The 23,508-nt window shown below is 42.0% G+C and overlaps 1 protein-coding gene across 1 annotated transcript in view; it reads right to left on the bottom strand.

Annotated features, from left to right (window-relative positions):
* Nucleotides 1–23,508, bottom strand: part of SORCS3 (sortilin related VPS10 domain containing receptor 3) — a 564,865-nt gene that overhangs the window by 87,137 nt on the left and 454,220 nt on the right. The window contains exons 11-13 of the mRNA XM_077748455.1: nt 16,691–16,870; nt 6,541–6,687; nt 4,710–4,812 (exon numbers count right to left, since the gene is read on the bottom strand). Of these exons, the coding sequence (XP_077604581.1) occupies nt 4,710–4,812; nt 6,541–6,687; nt 16,691–16,870 (430 nt within the window). The remainder of the gene's footprint in view (nt 1–4,709; nt 4,813–6,540; nt 6,688–16,690; nt 16,871–23,508) is intronic.

Genomic DNA, 23,508 nt, shown 5'->3' with positions numbered 1-23,508 from the left:
TTTGTTCTCTCTCTCTCCTTCTTTTTCTTCTCCTTAAGCATCATTACTAGTGCTTATGCTTATTAAAAGAGGAAATGACCAAGATTTTCTAGTCTACCTATGTTGCCCAAGGTTCCCCAATGGGCATCCCCCATCTCAGAGCCCAAAACAGTGCCCCAAATGTAGTAGTTAATTGCTCAGTAAATAATTGTGAAATGGATGAATGAGTCAACAAATGATTAAATCATGTTCTGATGTTGATGTGCATTTGGGGAGTTATCAAGAACCAGGAGAGTACCCTAAAGAGGTAAGAATTTATCATTTTGGCTGGTATTTTTTTCTTTAAAAATAGCAGGAAGGGAATGTTAGCTCCCACCCATCTGTAGCCTAAATAAGAGCACAATAAAAATGCAATAATGAAAATGTTAATTGAGCTCCTGACATTTAATGCTTCAAAATGAGAAATTAAAGCCAGGCTACAGCTTGTCAAGCTCCCATCAGCACCAGGGAGCACACAGCTAGCCAACTTGTTTTGACACTCAGGCTTCCAAAAATAACCCCGGGGGCTTGGGGCTCAGGCAGTAGCTGTGAGTGGAACGAGGAGAGGCACCATGAGCAGCTCTGTGGAGTTCTGTCTGGAATCTGGAATTCAACTCTCCAGAAAAAGGTTTGGAAGACACAGATAAAGAAAGAAAAGAGGGATGGGGCAGAGAATATCAGCTTGAGTCTTTTGGGGATGGTTACCTGGAACACTGTGACAAGAAGGATTCTGAGGCCATATTTGGTTTCAAGATAACAGAGTATGGTGATCAATCAGGAATGTCTACCAAGGTGGTAGAAAGTGAGAGGCAAGCACAGGAGCATAGTCACCCTTGAGCTGGAATCTGCCATTCCTTTAATGGCTTCTTAGGGTCTGTCTTACCAACCTCATGCTCTCAGTAGGAGCTGGTTCTGTCAGCTTCCTAAGCCCTCCTCTCTCTCTCTTTCAAAGCCCCACCAGACTGATTTTGAAGGTTCTGTGGTGATTAGAATCCAAGGCTCACAGCTATGTCTGTTTTCAGAAATATCTTACATCAACTAAAAGGAGCCCCGAAAAGATGCTAGTGAGCACAAGAACCAGAAAAGTCAGTTTCCAGATAAAGGGACAGAAGAGATGTCTCCAGGACAACTGGGGCTCAGAACACAGGCTGTCCCTAAGTGGCCCCATGAGGAATCCCTGACAGGAAGAATCTGGGTTATGGCAACACATAAAGAAGATTTGAATAAGGTGCCTCACTGGCTGATGTGGGACTGGGGAGCTCACCAAAGTGGCCTCTAGGCTGGTTAGAAGAGGATGTATCTGTTCCCCACTTAAGAGATGCGATGGGAGAGAGAGAGGGGGAGAGACACAGAGAAGAACACAGACAGAGCTTCTCTCACCAATGGCTTAGCTGGCCAATCCTGGAGGTTCTACTGCCTTTTTGGTGGCTTTAAACAGCTTGCAAAATTCTCATTTCCTCTCAAGGCTACTTTTCTATGCCCCTTAAACACTTGTGCCTTGCAAAATTCTCATTTCCTCTCAAGGCTACTTTTCTATGCCCCTTAAACACTTGTGAGAGAGAGAGAGAGAGAGAGAATAAAGAGAGGAAGAGAATTCTGGAGTCTCGCTAGCACAGATCCCCATTCTGGGGACTAAGGGCTTGGTGGAAAGGTGGAAATGGAGGCAGCCAGTGCACCATCCAATGCAGAGTGGAGAGTCCCTCCATGGACCTTCAGTTTACAGGAAGCATGGCTGGGAACCTGGGGTACCGTGCAGCAGGCACGTGAAGGGGCTCAGGACTAGGTCTGGCTGGATGGACTAGACCTAGAGCCCGAGAGAGTGGTGGTGTGGGCACAAAACCTCTTCCTCTTCCTCCTCCACCTCCTCATCTGTAAATTGAGAAGAGTTACCACCTTCTTCACATCGTAGCACTGCTGTGCAATTGAGGCACAGAGAGTGCTTTGCACACTGGAAGGAAATGTGAAGATGGGGGTCTGGACACCTTGCTAGAAAGCACAGTGGTAAGAATATTTAGAGTCCTAGTGTTCTCGCTCTGCTAAAAGCAACTGTCAAGCTCTCCAGACTGGAATTCCATCTGCCTTCTGAGATGGCCTCAAACAGGAGTTAGAGATGAATCCTGTCCTCCACACAGCTCCCCCAAGAACACACCTCAGGGCAAAGGATAAGAGGCAGTGCAGCAGGGGTGGAGGGGAGGGAGCCCAGGGTCACAGACACTTGGAGGCAGGTGAAATGCCCAGACATTGGAATGGGCCCTGAAGAGACAGGCTGCATGCAGGCCACCAAGGGCATCCTTGGCTGACTTCATAACTATTTCCTGATAACAAACAACCTCCCAGGGAGAGCTGGCAACAGGCTGAGGAGAAGCTGGGAATGAGGAGGCAAGTGCAGAGATCTAGCTCTGGCTTTTCACCAGGAGCTCCTCAGCTGTGCTATAGCCTTCCCAAAGTCCCAGGGACATTTGTATGGCAAAAGGCCATACGAAGTTGTAAGAGTCACAAAGGGGAGAACAAAAGGCACTAGTAAATTCTAATACACAGTTGACCCTTGAACAACATGAATTTGAACTGCACAGGTCCACTTATATGTGATCTTTTTTCAGTAATATAGTACAGTGCTATAAATGTATTTTCTCTTTCTTCTAATATTCTTAGTAACATTTTTTTTCTGTAGCCTATTTTATTGTAAGAATGCAGTATATAATACATATGACATGCAAAATATATACTAACTGACTGTTTGTTCTTAAGACTTCTGGTCAACACTAGGTTATTAGTAGTTATGTTTCAGGGACTCAAATGTTGTATGTGGATTTTCCATGAAGCCAAGATTGGCGCCCCCGGAGTCCCCATGGTTATTCAAGGGTCAAGTGTCTATGAATAAAAACTTTCCAGAACAAATCTTTAATGTTACCTGTGTGTGTTAATTTATAAAGACTTAACATTTAACTAATTTAGAAACACACAATGGTCACAAGTAATAAGTAAACTAATCCCACTGCGCTTTGCTCTGAGCACTCTGCTGGGTCTTGCAGACATTCTCTTCTAATTCTTACAAACCCACAAGGTGGGGTGGGGGAGGAAGTCTGTTTTATAAATAAGGAAAACAAAGACCAGTGGTTGAAGAACTAAGCCAAATTCACAAGGCTAGTGAGTGTCAGAGCTCAGCTTAGATAAGAGGACAAAGTTCCGGAGTGTATTCATTCATTCAGTGTATGCATAGTGCATATATGATTTATGGATTCTGTTGAAGGAGATGCACAAATCATAGTATTCTGACACAAGAGGAGCAGGGTTAAATTTCTGTAATATTGCTAATGATAATAGGCAGCATGTATTGAACATTTGATATGTCCTAGGCACTGCTCGAGCACTTGAAATCCAGTTCTTCGATTAATCCTTCAATTCTGTTATGTCGATACTGTTAATCCCACTTTCCAATAAAAACACTGAAGTTCAGAGTGGTTAAGTCACATAGGACAATGCCTGGCTACACAATTGACATACTAAATAATATTACTTTGATCACTGATTACTGTTTTCCATGTTCCTCCTACGCCAACCCAGGATGTCCTGTAGGCCTTGAGAAAAGGCAGAGAGTATTGCAGTCCCTGAGTTGAGAGGTTCAACCCCCAAGGATTGGAGGTGTGGGGATCACTCCCCAAGCCAGAACAGCAACAGAGCCTGTCGTCATCTCTCGTTATCTTGGGCTGAAGTCTCTCCTGATGCCAGTGGTGTTAAATATGGGGATTCAATCCCTACAGGGTTGGGAGAAATGGAAGGGAATGCTAGAGAGCTACATTGCTGCAAATCTGATCAGTGCAGTCAGTCACGGATGGTGTTTCAAAGTTCATGCAGCTGGAGCCATGGAGAAGGAAGTCCTGTCTAGAAGAGCAGTAACTCCAGGAGCCAGAGCTTCAAGTTGATGAGACAGGACACAATGTACTATCTCAGGAAGTCACTGTGAATTTATCTGCTCTCATTAGAAAAGAGGCTAACACCAGAGCTCTAACTCCTGAGATTAGAGGCCTGCCTTGCTTTATGCCATCAATGTATTCCTCAAAAGGTACATGTAAATCAAATGCATGCTAATCAGAACACATTCCCCAGAGACTTTCAGTTTCATTTCAGAGTTGCTTTGTCTTCATTTCTGATTGATGTTCAGTGGACAGTGTTTCCAACGATGCAACCTTAGGTTTTTCTGCCATTTTCCCCAGGCTCGTAGCCAAGTGGTTAATCATGTGTAAACAAACCTTTACATGCACCAGAGACCTCTTGATTAAAAACAGCTCTGGGGTGAAACCCTTTGCAAAGAATCTTTGTGTAAAGAGAAAATGACCTCAACTTCTATTTGGTGAGCTGGAAAGTTCATATATCACGAGGTCTTAAAGTGAGAATTCCCTATTACAAACAAGCCTTCTATTCAGCCAGTTTACTTTGAGAGGAACTCTGGCCTCTTGCTAAGCACAAGGGACTGCTCTGTGACTGTGTGGGATGCTCATTAACCTAGAAGTTACAAGTGTCTGGAGTTCTTTTCCTGGGGCATTAGACTGGCCCTGGGGTTCCATAACTCTGCCTGTTTTCTGCGGAGAGCACCCACTGCTTTCACCCAATGCTCAAATGATACCAAAGTAGTGATAAACATATTCCAGAAGCCCTCAGAGAGGAAGAAACCCAGGGAATGCCTTCCTTACCTGTAGCCACCACAAGCCCCGCGGCTGTCTCTTTGCTAGAGATTCTTCCCGAGGAATACGGATTTTCAGAGATCTGCAAGTGTAGGTGTAAGGAGCAGAAGGGCTACAATAGAGAAGATAAAACAGCTTCATTCCAGTAATCTTCTGACACACACCCTACCCCACCAGAGATGAGACTTCCAGAGGCTTAGCTTTCAGAAACAGCCACAGGCTCAGATTTGGGCAAGGAGACATTTCCGCCTGAGACAGCAGGTATGCTCACATCAGAAGCTGCCCCCATGACAACTGTAGTCCCTACCCCTCTTCCTCCTCATCCCTGCCCCATCCATCAAGGTCCAGTTCACGGTCAGCCTTAGGAAGCCTCCCTGACGATTCCTTCCCACAGGATGATCCTGACCTTCCTCTGTATCTGATCTTGACATCCACATCCTGCTTTTCACAGGTGTAGGCGGCCACTGGGAGGGAGGCAGAAAAGAAGCTATGTGAAGCAGTCTCCAGGCCTTCTACCCTTTTCTTCAACCAGGCTGTTTCTTTTCCTCTTTTATTATGAGATTCATGTGTATGATGTTACTTGAATTTTACCTGAAATGTTTGAAGCCATTGTCTAAAACTCATATAAATGTACTTACCCATTTATCCATATTTAGGTGTTTTTAAAGAGGATTAGGGATTTATAGCAATGTATCTTATATAATAAGTAAAAAAAAAAGAAAATTATGAAATTTGGGAAAGGAGAAAATTAGGTTAAGGAAATAAGAGAAAGCCTTGGGTAAGGACTAGCTCCATTCTGTGACCAGCTCCTAGAGGTGGGCACACATATTAGTCTCTGATCTTCCTGACACCTCAAGAAGAAAATATGGGTTTAGACTGAAATCTACAGAAGAGGAAAGGCCCTGTCTGTCCACACAGCCCCAGGTTTTGATATAATGTCTAGAATATGGTAAGTGGCTAATAAACCTTTTTTTTTTTTTTTACAAATAGTTTATTGTCAAATTAGTTTCCACATAACACCCAGTGCTCATCCCCACGAGTGCCCTCCTCCATGCCCATCCCCCCTCCCCCCTACATCCATCAGTTCTCAGTTTTTGTCAGCATTCAAGAGTCTCTCATGGTTTGCCTCTCTCCCTTTCCCCCACCATTTCCCCCCTTTAATAAGTGGCAAAAGGCAACTTCTGGCTAAGGGGACACATAACCATTTCTGGGGCCTTAGAAGAGTTTCTCACATAGGTCCTCTCTAAGAGAGCACAGAGGGTTGTGAATTTCACTGTTAATGATCTGTCTTCCCTCCCCACCTCGAATTGCCACGTCTGAGGGCAGAAAAAACTTCTTATACAGCACATCCTCCATAGTGCCTACCTCAATATTCCATATATCTGGCACCCTAGGAATGTTGATAAATTAGCTTCTATCCCATGTGGACACACCAGCCTGACCTTTTCTGGGCTTCCAACACAACTTTTGCTTCCCTTGACATCAAACATTTATCACACTGTATCATATCAGTATCAGTTAACAGGTGTGTTTCTACCATGAGCTCTGTATGGGACTCTGGAACACAGGCACTTTCTCTTAAATATTTCTTTATCTTACTAGGAGTTGGAGCACATAGTAAGTTTTCTGTAAAAGCCTGTGGGTTTCAACTGAACTTTCCACTCAAGTGGTATGGCAATCTGAGTCCATAGATCATCTCCTGGGGAGTTGTGGGAAATCCCCACCTAGCACCACTCAAGTTCCTATGAACACCATGATGGAATAAAGCCCCTGATGCAACATCCCCAGGTGACCTCCTGTGAGACTGTCCATGGACCTCATGTGAGACTGGGTGACTAACCAGCAGGCAGTGTACTGGACTTCCTCTGAGGTCCACATCTGGAGCTTGAAGTAGGCGCCAGTCTCTGCCCTTGTTGTAAGTGATGTATGTCTTCACCTGGTCATCCACCTTCTTGTTTGCCAAGAATATCCCTTTGATACCTGCTACCTAGGAAAAAGGGCAAGAGATGGAGAACGATGTTGGGCCAAATGCTGAAACTCTTGGAGAAGACTAGCACTTTCTATGGGGCTTAGAGTGTACAAAAGAAGAGAAGAGGAGGAATGTAGTGAGAAACGCCATACGCCATGTGGTCTTTGGGAGAAGTACAGGTTCATCACTGCACCCTCTCCCCGCCCCCATACCAACCCAGATGTCCCAATGCCCTTTTACCCATATGCTTTTCCCCACTTTACATGTTTCTACACTTGGTTCATAGGATTTTATCCTTCCTTAACTGTTAACATTCCTTCTTTTTTTCTTTTAATATTTTTATTTATTTCTAGGAGAGAGAGAGAGAGACAGCATGAGCAGGGGAGGGTCAGAGAGAGAGGGAGTCACAGACTGAAACAGGCTCCAGGCTCTGAGCTGGCAGTCAGCACAGAGCCTGACGCGGGGCTTGAACCCATGAACCGCGAGATCATGACCTAAGCGAAAGTCGGACGCTTAACCGACTAAGCCACCCAGGTGCCCTGACTGTTAACATTCCTTCTGAGGTGGCAGGTTGATAACAACCGAAGGAGTTACCCCTTCTAAAGAACATGCACTTTCGCTTAGGAGGAGCTAGTAGGAAAATTTTGAAAACATAAAGGTATAATGCCAAATGCTGGAAGTTTAGGCATCCTGACTAGTAGTGAGACAGATATTTTTAGGCAGATAACCCAGCTTGATGACCTGGCATCCATCTTTGGCTATGCCACGGGCTCTCTGTGTGACTTTGCATAGTTTCCATATCATCATTGGGTCTCAGCCAATGGCCACTTTGAAATAGACAGAATCAACCCTGCCTTTCCTATTTTTCCTCAGCTGGCTAACAATGGATACATGAGATAATGCAGACCACTCTTGCCAGAGCTCCTAATGTACTGGAATTTGCATACCCTTGATATTTAGAAGAAACAACAGCATCACCACAAAATTAAAAAAAAAAAAATGATCCAGAAAGGTTCTGGAGTAAGGACAAATTCAACTCAAACTTTTATTCCTTCTACATCCACATTTTGGGCAATAAGAACAGATACTCAGAATAACAACACTCTATATCAAAGAAAGATTCCTTAGCTTCCCGTATAATCTCAGCATGTTCCAAAGCCAAAAGGGAAGTCAAAGCATTTAAATATATATAAACACATGAGGTTGAATAGTAGGTTTTCTGGAAATAGATATCTCAGAATTTTAAGTGTATTTACTCCCCCATTCTTTGAGGATCCTGGTTAACTGAGAGAATACCAGTGGGAAAGAATTTCACAAAAGTGAGCTCTTTTATTTTTTTAATGACATAATTCAGTTGATGAAATAAGATTTTTTTTTTTTTGCTTCTTCTTTTAAAGTAACCTGACTGCCCTTGAAAAAGAATGCCAACCCAAATAAAAACAAGAACCAAACAAAAAAGGAAACAAAACAAGGAAACAAAATAATGGACAAAGAATGTCAAGCAGAGAATAGAATTTATCTGGGAAGGACACCACCAGGGGAATTTGACAAGTGGCCAACAATGGAAATGATTAGATGCCTAACTTGAACAGAGGGTGGGTCCAGACAGAAGCCAAGGTAGGGGGAGGGGCACTGGTGTCAGAGCTCTGTCCTTCCCCAGACAAACTCTCCCTGCCCTTGCTGCTTGAAGTCAGTGCCATTTCAGGAAGACTGGTGTCCTATATGCTCATCCAGGAGCTCTGAAGCTCTCAGACCACCTCAATCTTTGAAACCAACTTCAAAAGTGTTTCTTTTAAACCTGACTACTAATCGGGGCACCTGGGTGGCTTAGTCGGTTAAGCGTCCGACTTTCGCTTGGGTCATGATCTCACGGTTCGTGGGTTCGAGCCCCGCGTCAGGCTCTGTGCTGACTGCCAGTTCGGAGCCTGGAGCCTGTTTCAGAGTCTGTGACTCCCTCTCTCTCTGACCCTCCCCTGCTCATGCTGTCTCTCTCTCTCTCTTCTATAAATAAATAAAACATTTAAAAAAAATTAAAAACAAACAAACAAACAAACAAAAAAACCCCCAAAACCTGACTACTAATCATTCTTCACAAAGAATGGACTCTGTGTTTCTTTAGAACCATCTATCTGATTGAGGACTTTTGGTATTATCTTCAGCTACAAAGCTGGTACCTTTTCTCTTGGACCACTAGATAATGATTCTAGAGAACCATCTCACTTACACCAGCTGGCCCCCTTCAACACAACACGTACCTAAGGCCTTGCTGTCTACTTCCTGAGAGAAAATATACAGGTCCAATTTAGACAGCTCATGTGCGGCTCCTGTCACCTCTATCTGCTGCCTCTTAGCTGGATACCTTACAGCAGGAATTACTAGCTATTCAGCTACTTCTTGTGTTCTTCTGGATTAGTATCTTTGGCCAATGGAATGGCCATATTTTCCCACTGAGCACTCCACCGTTCAGATGAGCATTTTTTTGCAATCCCCACATATTCTGAGAAAAAATCAGGAGAATGGGGTCTGAAAAGATCCAGGAAGGAAAGATTTCCAGGGAAACCATCTGAAGCTCTGAAGGCATTTCTCCTGCAGTCACATAGGAGCCACGGCACTTGAATTGCAAAGTGAATTGTTCGAAACCCTTACATTATTACTGAATTGTTTCTTGGCTCCATATCATGTATAAATGTAAGTTTGGAGGGCCCTTTGCTTTTACATGCCCTGGGCCAACAGCTTTCAACCTTTCTGACTGCACCCCAAGAATGAAATGTGTTTAAGCTGCAGCCTAGTCCTCATACCCACATTACATGCACGCAAATACATGTAGACACATATATGTCTCTGACACAGAAGTATCATGAAACACTACCTACCCTCACTACGTACAATATAAAGGGATAGAGAATGAGACACACATTTTAACTCTTCCATCCAAAGACGTACTTGGCATCTGATAAATTCTAACCATGTGACTTCCCATTGTTATTTGAAATCAGAAGCATGGCCGCAGCTGCTGGCTCCAGAGTTCCAAGAGAAGGGCACCAGCTTGTGATGGTGCCCACAGAAGAGGGTGGGACAAGTGTGGGCCTGCCTGGCCCACTTTCCTTCTGGGAATCAATTTGAGGTATGAAGGGAAAGTGACAGTGGCCTCTTGGCAGAGCGCTGAGTCCAGGTGGCATGGTCATCTGTTGCTCACCTCCTTGGGCCCTGAGGACAAGGAAACCAGGGCTCTGCTGAGAAAAGCAATTACCATGGTGTGCTGTGGGCTGTCCCTACAGTGGGACCTGTGGTGAGTGGTGGGTGAAGGTGAGTTTGGGAAAGATGGGCCTGTGGAGTCTAACAGCAGCTGTCCATCTGGCCAAAGATGGGTCACTTAAGGTCATGATAAAGCAAGGGTGGGACACAGACACAAGGGACAGGGATAGCAAGGGAACATCAATAAGATGGGCAAAGAAAGCAAGACACTATGGATGACTCACAGGGTCTCATTTTATCCATCCTAGCGAGGTCAACATAGTCATTAGGAAATGACCAAACTAAACCCACAATAAGGTACCACTAGGCTCCTCTCACAGTGGCCACACACACACTTAACTGATAATGCCAAGTGTTGTTGAAGATGTGAAGCAACCAAAACTCTCATACATCTCTGGTGGGGATGCCATTTTAGAAACAACTTGGTGGCTTTTCAGAAATATATACAATCACATCCAACCCCACAATCCTACTCCTAGGTGTTTAGCCATGAGAAATAAAAAACTTATCTTCTGGTGAATGTTTATAGAAGTTTTATTCATTATCTCACAGAACTGGAAACAACTTATATGTCCTTCAACTGTTGAATGAATGGATAAACTAGGGCATAGCCACAAATGGAATGCTACTCAGCAATAAAAAGAAATATCTACTGATATTCAACAACACAGGTGAATCTCAAATGCATTATTATCTTTTAAAAATTTAGAAATGGCCACCCTCCTACACTATTAGGGGGAATATAAACTGGTACAGCCCCTCTGGGAAACAGTGTGGAAGTTCCTCAAAAAATTAACAACAGAACTTCCCTATGACCCAGCAATAGCACTGCTAGGACTTTACCCAAGGGATACAGGAGTGCTGATGCATAGGGGCACATGTACCCCAATGTTCATAGCAGCACTCTCAACAATAGCCAAAAATGGAAAGAGCCTAAGGGTCCATCAACAGACGAATGGATCAAGAAGATGTGGTTCATCTATACAATGGAATACTACATGACAATGAGAAAGAATGAAATCTGGCCATGTGTAGCAACATGGATGGAACTTGAGGGTGTTATGCTGAGTGAAATAAGTCAGGCAGAAAGGACAGATACCACATGTTTGCACGTATAGGAAGATTAGGAGGAACTTAACAGAGGACCATGGGAGAGAAGAAGGGGGGAAAATAGTGGGGGAGAGGGAAGTAGGCATACCATGAGAGACTCCTGAATGCTGAGAACAAACTGAGCACTGATGGGGGTGGGGGGGAGGAGAAGGGGGGTGATGGGCATGGAGGAGGGCACTTGTGGGGATGAGTACTGGGTGTTATATGGAAACCAACTTGACAATAAACTATTAAATTTTTTTTTTGAAATTTATTTATTTATTCTGAGAGAGAGAGAGAGACTACACAAGTTGGGGAGGAACAGAGAGGGAGGGAGGGAGAGAGAGAGAGTCCCAGGCAGGCTCTGCAGTGTCCACACAAAGCCCAACATGGGACTGTAACTCATGAACAGTGTGATCATGACCTGAACTGAAACTAAGAGTTGGATGCTTAAACAACTGAGCCACCCAGGCACCTCTCAAATGCATTATTTGCAGTAAAAAAAAGCCAACTTCAAAAGGTTATCTATCTACCGTATAATTCCAGCCACATGAAAATCTAGAAAATGTGAAACAAAAGAGAGAAATAAATCAGTGATTTAGGGTGGGAGGATGGTTGACTATAAAAAGGCCATCAGAAGAAATATTTTGGGGTGACAGAACTGTTCTCTAATCATGATAATGATGTTACACAACTGTATACCCCTGTCAAAACTCATAGAACTGTATACAAATAGGGTCTAATTTACTACCCATAAATTATACTTCAATTACAAAAACATAAATATGAAAAAATGCATAGTGGGAAGAGCCTGGGCTTTTAGTCAAATAGACATGGAATGGTTCAATCATAGCTCCACCATTTTACTATCTGTGTGATCTCAGCCAAGTTACTAAATTCTCTGCATCTCTGTACTCTCACAGGCACAAGGGGGAATGATACCTACCACAAAGAGATACAGCAATTGATAAATAAGAAAAAGTATATGAATCATTTATGGTTATGCAATCTAGTATCATGGCCACTAACCACATATGCCTACTGAGCTCTTGAAATGTGGCCATTGGGACAAAGGAAATGATTTTTAACTGTATTTGAATTTAATTAATTCAATTGAACTTCAATTTAAAAACTGATACCCAATTTTTTTATTGGCAAACTTTTAAGTATGTGTGGAATAACGTGGGTATCTGAATCTTCTTTTTCTACTCTAAATTAGATGAAATGTAAATACTGATCAAGTATTTCTGATGAAAATTTAGCATATGAATCAAGATGTGTGGGAAGTGTAAAATACACCCAGAATTTTGTAGATTCACCATGGAAAAATATAAAATATCTCATTAGTATTTTTCAAAAGGAACACATACTAAAATGATGATATTTTAGATAATTTGGTTCAATAAAATATATTATTACAATTAATTTCACCTCTTTCTTTTTGCTATTTAGAATGGGAGTAGTAGAAGATTTAGAACTGCATCTGTAGCTTGTATTATAGATTTATTCAATAATGCCAGTCTAAGGCATTGTCTCCTATGCTGTTATTGTTATAATGAGGTACAAGTTGGATGCTTAACATCCAGGAAAATATTGAAAAAAATGCATCTGACTAGCAGCTCAGAGCATGTTTCTGTAATATAATTGAGGGTGTTGGAAAGAATATTTGTTTCTTGATTTATCCGTGGAAAGCAACTAAGAAGAAATGTATTTTAGAGTTAGTGATGTGAAGAAACCACAACAAAGCTCTATGTGAAAAGAGTATCATAGAATAATGGCGAACACACATAATAGATTACATTCATTGTCAACACCAGACTTGTTTTGATGGAATGGGCTCTGACGCCTTAAAAAAAGAGATTATTATTTGGCCTTCAAGAATTATTTTCTCACCTGATTATGTAATTACAGCCATGACAATATTGTATTTTGAAGCAGGCATTAAAGAAAGAACGAGAAGGAGATCGCTACAACACACCAGGAAACAATGTCTCTGCTTTACTTGGTCTTAAGACACTCAGTAGGGTGGATTCCCATTGGTTTCCAAGGTCTTTTAGGTACAAGACCTATAACATGAATTCCAAATAAGTTCCCATTTTCTTTGTCCCCATTTTCTGTGGCCAAGAAGACACTTGAGAGGGCCATGTGCAAGATGGAGTGACACACTAGTAAGCAGATTTAAGTGGCTGTGCTCATCCTGAGCCACCTCACATCCGGGTTACTGAAAGGCATCCCTTACATTTCAGACAAGGTTAAACAAGTATAATATCCTATCATATTATAATATAAAGTTAAACATTAACTTGGCATGTGGGACTGCATCATGCATCTAAATATAATTTGCTAAGTATGTAGATGTAGGGGAAAATCACAGAGAAATGTTAGCCCATCAAATAAATGCCCAACTCTTCGATCCAGCTCTTTAGTAGTATATTTACAATATTTATCCCCAGTGTTCCCTGAAGTTGCTCCACATTCCAAGAAAACGGGCATCTACTCATCAGACTCTAGTTCTAATCTCATGCTGAGATTCCACCAGGCTTGTCTTTCTCTCAAGCTCCATTAACTCATCCTTTAAGCCAGCCCACTTATGGGTCTCCCCAAATTCCTTGAGTTAGAAACCTTGTTTCTACAGATCCTACAACATGGAAAGTCATAGCTTTAATACAAGTTAGTCTGTGATCACTAACTACCCTAATAGAATCATGTGTCTTTCCAGTAGATTGTGAGTCTCATGCACTAACCACATCTCATCAAACAAAATATACTCTATGAAAGTGTATTCATTTAGTTGAATTGAATGTTAAAGCTTACTAGTTTTCCCAGCTGCATCACTCAAGGGCATTCAGAGTCCAGAAAAATTATAGTCTCTCTGCTAACCGGCCATATGGTACACTATCTCAGTTTCTATGAGAATCTCCACTGAAGAAGGTTAAAAACTAATGACCCCTAGAGACCAATTAAATTTAGCTTTATTTCCAAATCACAGAATGCATCTCCAGGTGCAAAATAGCATCACCCTCTAAAAACTCTCAATATGGTCATAGTCTAGGTAGTGTTAGGATACAGTTTATTCCCTTGGTATTAAATGCCTTATAGAATCTGAAATCCAACCACTTATCCCACACTCATTCTTATACCTGACAATCATCTATTCTATGCAATTACATTGGCTAGCTCACAGTCTTGCAAATCTACACCATCCACCTAGATCTTGGCTCATGCCATTCTCAAAATATGGAATGCCCTCTACTTCTTCCTTCCCAGGGCAAAATGACTGATAATAAGATTGGTAACATTGCAAAAAAAAGAACTGGGCATGTACAGCTCATCCCCATGTTCACTATTTTTAGGGCTCTGCCTGCAAAGATCACATTCTCTGTACCTCACTACAATGGTGTTATAGGAAGAGGCTTCCACAGGAAAGCATTTACTATTTTCTGCATGTGACTGGATGGGTGCGTCCAGTTCTAGGATGCAGTATTAGCAAGCCCACTCTCTTCTATATAACTTTTACAAAGCCATAAAGCTGACATCTGATCTCTATTTCTCTCACCCTTTTTCTATGTCTCAACTGATTTCAATCTAGGCAAGTAAAAAAGGAACTTTGTTCACTGACTTCCTCAAAGTCCAACAAGCTAGATGGCTGGCTTCCTGAGGGTACAAACTAATATCTCTCCTCCTTTCTGCATGGGCGTTAACACAAAGTAGGGGTACAATGAACCTTGATAAAATTAAATGGAGATCAAGCTCAAAATAACTGGTTTTAGGGAAGTCGCCTTGCCTGGTAGGTCTTCCTTCTCTGTAGATCAAATGACACTATGCATTTTCCCCAATAACACTGAAAATGCAAGACTGCCTTCAGCAAGACAAAAACGATTACATGTATCTAGGTATATTCTTCATTTTGATCCTTGCTCTACTTCAGATCAGAGTATCTCACTATTCACAACGACCAAGGAGTTTTAGGTGCCCTTGATTAGGAAAGGAACGGCACAGTGCCAAACTCACCTGACTTATCAACAGGGCCAGAGACATAGGGACTTCTCAACTGAAGGGTCATTTGCAGCAATGCCTACCCTGTCTTACTGGGGTCTAACCACAGGAGTATGAGTGATCCTCCTACCTCTACAGCCTCACTATGCAAACAGGAACTTGGTTTGGAACACTGGTTGGAATGGCCTGAGTCCTGAGAACATTGCATCCAAACCTTCCCACTAGCTGTGACTTACTGCCTAATTGCAATGTATATTTCTTCTTCCAGGTATGAAGAGAGGCATGGAAATGTAAGCTTCTCAAGCCCTTTACATACCTTAGTCATCTTTACCCATTTTCATAACTCTAAGAAAAAATCTGGGCAGTTTTCCAAACTGGGACCTTGTTGTTAAGGGAATTCTTTTGGTACTTGTCAACTGTCTCCTAGGAAATCACCGTATTTCTACTGATTTTATTTTTTACCACCAATGACATTCACTTTTTTCTCTTTTTATATGTACTTGTATTCACCCCAGACTTTTGTGTAATCCTACCTAATAAAATAACTAGAATCTTATACTGCCTCCACTGCTCTCAGTAACTGAACAGCCAACTTAGATACCAATACAGGGATGCTGGAACATTGATGCGCACTGCTCAGAAGAGACCACTGTAAAGTAGAAGGGCCTGCACTGATCCCTCTCTTCTAAAAGCCACTCCTACTCCTCAAAGATGAATACTCCTAAGGGAGCAGCTCACCCACAGCATCTGAAGCTACCCACTCATGACAGACCATTTCTCCCACCATGAATCAATGACCTCAACCAGTCAGTTGACCACTAGTTACTAGTGAATGCTGGATAATGAAATACACCCCTTTACCCAAATCAACCCATCATACCAAGGTGGGCACTGTAGTCAGGACCATCAAAGGTCATACACTGCCACTAGAGATATAAAAAAGTACCATAGCCTTAGGGTCACTGAAACAATTAGTTTTTTTTCTCTAGTTCCTATGAGGAGTCACTTGTTTCCCTAGATAAATTATCCTTTAACTGGTAATTGCATTTAAAAACAAGCTTCAATATAACTTAAAACTCAGTAAGGCGATGCTCATATAAAACAACAACAATAACAATTCAACATAAGTCAAGGCCCATTCTTTCCCCTGCAAAGAGGTTGGTATCTGGTGGCATTTTAGGGAAACCTTCATTCCAAGCACTGATATTCACTCCTCTTTTCCTATAAAATTTGTTCATAAGGAAGTAATTTTCCAAATAATTTAGCATATATAAGTAGATATATGCCTCCACTCAGAGTCCATAGAGTTGAAAGAGAGACTTAAGTGAACCCATCTGGGTCAAATACCTGCACGTCTGGCTTGCAATCATGCTCATACACACAAGAATATCAACTTCAGCTAACATTTGTTAAAGCTCACTGAGTCAACCACCACACTGGATGCTCTACATACATTATCTCTCCTTCTCACAACCACCTCATAGGCAAATTTCCCTTGTTTTACTGGTGACGAAGTTGAGGCACAGTGAAGTTAAGTGCCTTGCCTGAAGTCACACAATTGCTAAAGGGTGCAGCTGAGATCTGAATCCAGGACTAGTTGACAGCAAAGCTTGTATTTATACCATGAAAATTCATGAAAAAGAGAGGCAGATCCAGGTGCAGTATAGTCTTGGCTACATACCTCATACAATTCAATAATAATGTTTCCCATTAGACCTCTGCTACTCTTAATGTTCTCCATGGCCAGGGTGAAGTAGATGCCACGCGTGTCTGAGATGTAGAGGTTGTACGTGTCATTCTGGTTCCATTCTTGGACCGCTGCAAACACTTGGTTCTCATTGGTACTGATGATGTGCATGTCCTATAAGAAGATGGAAAACTTGTAAGGAGGCAGATCTCCATATCTCTCTGCCCGCTGGGACCCAGAGTAATTACCATGACTTACTGAGAGGTTGAGAAAATGCCTGAGTTATAGGCAACGTTAAACAATTCTGTGTCGGACCAAGGCTATAAATTAAGAGCTTCGTGATTTCTGTTCCTTGCTAAGTGACAATAAGATGGGTGTAAGGGGCTTTGGTGGGTATCATTTTCCATGGCTCTGAGGGATTCATCCACTTTCATTTTTTATTTTTATATCTGAAAGTTAGTGTTAGTGCTAACAGAGACATACAGCCTTGCAAGAGGAAACACACATGCAAAGAAGATAGGGGTTATCCCTTCTCTAGATCTTCCTTTATGTTTTCAAACTTTTTAGTGTAGTGGTTTCGAAACTCATCTTTAGAATCTTCAGAGTCATGGGGATTGCAAGAAGGATGGCATGGAGGCATAGCCAATAAGTGGGATTCTGGGCTTCCAACTCTGTTTCAACCAGACCAATACCATCTGAATCTGTTTTATACTGGAGTTCCATGTAATATTTTGGGAGTAAAAGGTGAGGGAGGTTCTCCTTCCAATAAAATAATATTTGAAAATCACAGATATAGCATAAAGGATACTGAACCTGGAATTTAGTGTTCTGGGTCATAACAGAAGCTCTGCTAGAGTTAACTCTGTGGTGTGGAATGTATCTTGGTCCCTGAGTTTTAATTTTCTCATCAAAATACTAAAGAGGCTGGGCTACTGATAAAAAACAGCTAACACTTGAGCACTTATTCTAAGTCATAAAAATATATTATTTTAGTGAAAAATCCAAATAATTCTACTGTGGAGGCAGTAGTATTCCCATTTTATTGAGGAATAAACTAAGGTACACAGAGCTTTCCCATCTTGCTTCATATTACATAGCTGGTAAGTGGAAGAACCAAGTTCTGAACCTTTGTAGTAGGAGTCTAACCTAACTATTAGCTTCTAAGCATTTGGACAGACAGCCTCCAGAAAAGGAAGTCCAATGACCCAGGAGATGAATAAGAATCACAAATATTTGGTTTGACCACAGCTCCTGTTGAATACATGACAGTACAGTCTTTTAGGTAAAGTCAGCACTTCACAAAGCCTCAGCCTCAAGTACCCAAATATTCTTATGACCTGCCACTTACATATTAACTTCCTGGTCCCTGATGTCAATTTAGTTTGTATACTTGGACTAAATCATTTCTAAAATCAAATCTAATCAGTTCACAATTTAAAAAAATTTATCAAAGCCAGTTTTCTTTTTTTTTTTTAAATTTTTAAATGGNTGCGGGGCTTGAACCCACAAACTGTGAGATCACGACCTGAGCCAAAGTCGTACGCTTAACCGACTGAGCCACCCAGGCGCTCCAAACTCAGTTTTCATATATGGCTAGGCAATGTACAAAGAGTATCATGAACTCAAGTCCTTCTCTAAGGAATCTGCACTGTCAGGAGGAAATGTTGACACAGATAAACAGTTGACATAATGGAAGCAGTTAAAAATGCATTAATATACAGATATATAATGCAAAGAGTAATGGCACCTTGGGAAAGAAGGAGAGGACCCTTGTCACTGCTCATAGCAGAGCACAGGCAATTGGAGTTGACAGTAAGTAAATCTCCAAGCTGGGTCTAGGTTTTACCTTATCAGGCCAACCTTTCCTAGAAATGATTTTAGCAATAAAAGGAGGTAGCAATGTCTATAATGTCACAACTATGGAGAGCGTCTCCCAAGATGATTTGAAAAAGGAGAAGTTCATTTGATTTGGACAACTAGGAGGTGGGAAAAGTGAGAAGAGTTCTGGATCTCTTTAATAGACAATCTGCCAGATCTCAGCCTCTGGCCTTGAACTCCCTAGGTCGCCTTGACTAAGACCTCACTAGCTCATTTGTGCTTACACACCTTATAGAATTACAGGTTCCTGCTGAGCTGCTTGAAAATGGAAATAAGGCTTCCTCTTAAACACCATGTGATGAAATTGTGTTGTGTTGGTGTGGAATGAAAGCCCAAGAACCCAGTAGGAGGGCAAATAGCAGCTGCAGGAAATACGAATTAAATTCACTTACCCTGTTAAAAATGCAATAGAAATGCCGGGCTTTTCCCAGATGTTTTGGTTATAAAAATGAATGAGCTAAGTTATTTTAGACTAAACTAATGTAAAATAAGTGGAAAAAAACAACTTAAAACACTGGGGCCTGGTCAGGATTAAAGGCAGGAAGATTTGCTGTGAATGCATCTTAGTTTGGAGCTGTCGTGGGGTATATCACTTGACCAATGGGTATGGCAGTGTCTGGGTGAGACAGTGCTCTCTAGCACCTAGGATTCTGGGACATCTGCTTGCAAAATTCTTAATATCCCTAAGTCATTTCACTAATAAATGATATTACTAAGATTTAAGCCCAAGACTAATCTGAATCAAGACACTAACCTCCATATCAGTGGGAGTATAACTCAATAGGCATCAAAATTACCTGCAGATTTTAACAGCATGTGGACTCATATGTCCCACCGCCTGCGGTTCTGATTCAGTACGTCTGGTTGTGGAGTCTTAAATTCTACCATGTGAACCAGCCGTCCAAACACTCCAGGTGCATGCAGTCTGGGGAATCATTCTTTGAAAAAGTTCTGAACTATGTGTCCTCTCTCCAAGTAGATTTTACAGTTGAATAGGGTTCAACCAATAAAAACCAGAATATTAAGTCTTTAAGAACAAATAAAAGTATTATGAGTATTACTGGTCTAAAAGAGATCTGATGATAATAAAGCCTATTTCTTGAATCCTGTAATCTCAAGCTAACTCCAAAGCATGTGTCACCTTCTTCTAAGACAATGAAGACATTCTTGCTACTCCTGAGAACATGCAAGGAGAGATCTGACCCATGATGAAGAAAGAAACCCAAGATGGCAAAAGGCAGTAAGTAAATTCTGATTGGGACTTTACTAAACTGGAATTTGGGCAGCATCAGACTTAACCACACTCATGGTTTTTATTTGGAAAACAATTATAAATAACACTCCCTCTAACCCCTCCTACCATTAATTTGGAAGAATCATAGTTGCCTTTCACAAACCTAAACGTGAGACTTCATAGGTGAACAATGGTGGAAATACTTCCCCGTGACTGAAACATTTTCGTGTAATCTGGGCTGTCTGTAACTTCATTCGTTATAAAAACACATATGTTATTCAGCATCTGCCATGTGCCAAATGTTATAATAGGAATACAGAGAGGAAGATGTAGAACCTAGCCTCAAGCAGATGCCCAGTGGTGCTGAGGACATCACTCACTCTTGGGCTTTTTTATTTTTTTAAAGGGTTTTAATGTTTATTTTTTAGAGAGACAGAGACAGAGACAGAGCACAACCGGGGGAGGGGCAGAGAGAGAGGGAGACACAGAATCTGAAGCAGGCCCCAGGCTCTGAGCTGTCAGCACAGAGTCCAACATGGGGATGGAACTCATGAACTGCAAGGTCATAACCCGAGCCAAAGTCGGACGCTTAACCGACAGAGCCACCCAAGCGCCCCAACTCTTGTCCTTTTGTGAACCTGACTAAAGTCCCTGATACAAGTATTGACAGGAAGGGGTGGTAGGCCATCCAAAGAAATGTGTGGAATTTGAATGGCCTGAAGGCAGTTTTCCCCTGAGGTAGGTGAGGACAGACAGTGACTACATCATAAGGGGTTGTGCATGGCACACCCAAGTTTTACCCAGAAGAAAATACAAAACTAGCACAAGATCTTAAGCAAGAGAAAAGAATTAGAGTTGATCAGTGCAGAGATTTGGCTGGGGAAGACCAGGTGCATTGTGTGATCTCATTCTTCATGGATGCAGTGTGAAAGGTGGATTTTAGTGGGGCAGGGAGGAAGGCTTACTAACAATCTACAATGATGCATGGGGGCCTGAACTACGGAAGCAGGTATTCTATGAGAATCCTATGAAATGGATTGGTGAGATGTTAAGAAAGCAGAACCCACAGGGGGATGAAGAAAAATGGTATAACTTTAATATATCAGATATCTGATTGACAAAACTCTGCTTCTTTTTAGCATGCTCATACAATCATAATTAAATACTCATAATTAAATACTTGTGTAATCATTTAGTTTATATCTGTCTCTCTCATTAGACTGTAAGCTCCTAGAGGGCAGACACTGTGTCTTTCTTATCACTTCATTTCTAGCACTTACTAAGTATCTCGCACATGGTAGATAACCAATACGAATTTTTGTCTGAATGAATAGATGGACTAAGTAAACACAGAAAAAGGATGAAATACTAGGGATAGAATATAGAAACTCTGAGCTCAGTTCCAGATTTTTACAATCAGATCATTCAGGGAAGGTACTTCAAATAGGTAGTTGGAAATACAGTCCAGGGTTCAATGGATATGGATGTGGCTGTGGATATAAATGTTACCAATATGAAGAGAAGCGTTGAGGAACCATGCAGAATATAAAGAGAACTTAGGATCCTCAACATTTAAAGGGTGGCAGGGGGAGGGGATCCAGAAAAGGAAATCAGAATAAAATACTCCAAAGGAAAGAGTATCAGGCATGGATTTTTTTTTTTTCCCTGAACAGTGTCAAATGCTACAGAGGAGTTAAAGAAAAAGGAGTTATATAAATGTCTATTGGATTTGCCATGGAGTTGGTCCCCGGTAACAATGGCTTGAGGGTTTTTGGTGGAATAGAGGAGAGAGGACTGTGGGAGAGCACAGAGGGGCTGGCAGTGGACTGAAGGGTGGATAGGAAGTGACAAAAGAGATTAGAATTACAGATAACATTTTAAGAAGTATGGCTGTGATGCAGCAAAGAAGGATAAATCAGTATTTGGGGAAATGTAAAAATTAAGGAAAATTGTCCTAAGGAAATTAAGGAAAAGGTTAATGTCATTGTCATTATCATTATAATAAATTTTCTCAAGCATATTTCCCTTTCCTCTCTTTTATTATTCAAAATGGCATTAAACATATTCTACTGTCAACTAAAAGCAAATCCTGACTTAGATGAGGAGAGACTTTATTTGCAAAGACTACTGCAACACGGAGAACAGTCTGGCTGTCATATCTACAAGTCCCCCAGAGGGAAGGCAGAAACAAATTGCTTTTATGAAGTAATTAGAAAATAAAACAAGGCTAGAGAGAACTGGGTGTGGGGAGCAGGGGGAGCAGGTGGTCCCAGGGAGGGCCACTGGACAGGAAACTGTCTTCTTTACAGTCAGGTCAGGTGATTTTCAGAAGGGCTCTTAACAGAGGCTGTTCTGCATTCCAGTGACTGCTATAGTTTGCATCTGCTCAAGAGTGGGCAGAGTTCATGGGTTTGGGAGAAGGTGAAAACCCAGACTTAGTGTGATTAAGTAAAATCAGCCCGCATTTTGTCCAGATTGGTCAGTGGGGACAAAGAGTTCAGGTAATCATTTATGAGATACAGAAGGGGAAGTTAGTCTTGTCAAAGCTAAATAGGCAGGCACTTAGCGAGGCACCCAGGGAAGAGTGGTTCTCTGCAGCCAGCCACTTCCAGCAACACAGCAGAGTAGGGGAACTTCTTAAACCTTTCTGTTCTCCAGCAGCACCCGGCTCAGTAATGTCCAATGGTATTATGATGCCCATTTCACAGATAAGAAGACCTGGGCCTGTGAATAAGCAAGCAGTAGAGCTGGAAAGAAGGCTCAGAGCTTCTTGCTCAGAAGCTCCATTGCCTGTTCCCCAGTCTGGCACGGCTCCCTGTCATCTGCCTCCTCACCCTTGCTGCTGCATGCCTCCCATGCCAACCTGACACCCAGGAACTGCTTCTGGAGGACTCTATACAAGGTTGCTGCTCGTAATAATGCCACTTGTTATTAATGGTGTTCATTTTGTTCTCTGCAAAATACTCCAAGCCACGGAATGCCCAAGGAGAGCACGTTCTGAACAGACAGGCTGGGAGGAGAGGTGTGAGGGCAATGATGACATGGAGCTTCTCCTTGTTTTTGTTTTTAAGCAAGAGGCCCAGCAGCAGCCGCAGCTCATGGAACAGCAACAACTTGCTTAAAAGCCATTTCCATTTTTAAACACTTCCACCCCCTCTGTCCTCACCTCCTCAGCCTAGGCTATGAAAATCTGAGCCAATGCTGGCTAATAAAGGGGATCGATAACCATCCAGCTATTTTCACAGCGGCCCTCATATTAATGAAGCTGCTCTGGATGAAGTCCTATAAAAGGGGCTGCACGGATGGTACTCCACCACAATAAATTGCCATGGGGTTGCTGATCATTAATGGAGTGCTCCGGCATTCTGATCAATCCCAGGCTTCATTTGTCCCCACCTGCAGCCACACTGCCCAGGGGAGCGAACTGTTTGTTTTCCTCAGAAGGCTGAGAATACATAAAATATGCACACAATACAGAGACAAAACAGGCCTTCCACTGGGGATATAGTTTGGAAAGTTCTTGAAATACTTCTCCTGTGCCAATATATAGAAATCATCAAGTTACTGCAAGGAATCTTTCTCCTTCAGAAAGTGCATGATTATGACCTTCCACTTCCTCATCTTCTGCAAGCAGGGATACCATTTTCCTGCTTGGGTTTAGACCATCTGATGGGTACATCCTGCAACCACAAAGCTACAT

This window comes from Crocuta crocuta, unplaced genomic scaffold, assembly GCF_008692635.1.
Source record: "Crocuta crocuta isolate KB4526 unplaced genomic scaffold, BGI_CrCroc_1.0 scaffold619, whole genome shotgun sequence".
Taxonomy (NCBI): domain Eukaryota; kingdom Metazoa; phylum Chordata; class Mammalia; order Carnivora; family Hyaenidae; genus Crocuta; species Crocuta crocuta.
The sequence above is the reverse complement of the archived record's forward strand: the minus strand, read 5'-3'. Positions and strand labels throughout refer to the sequence as shown.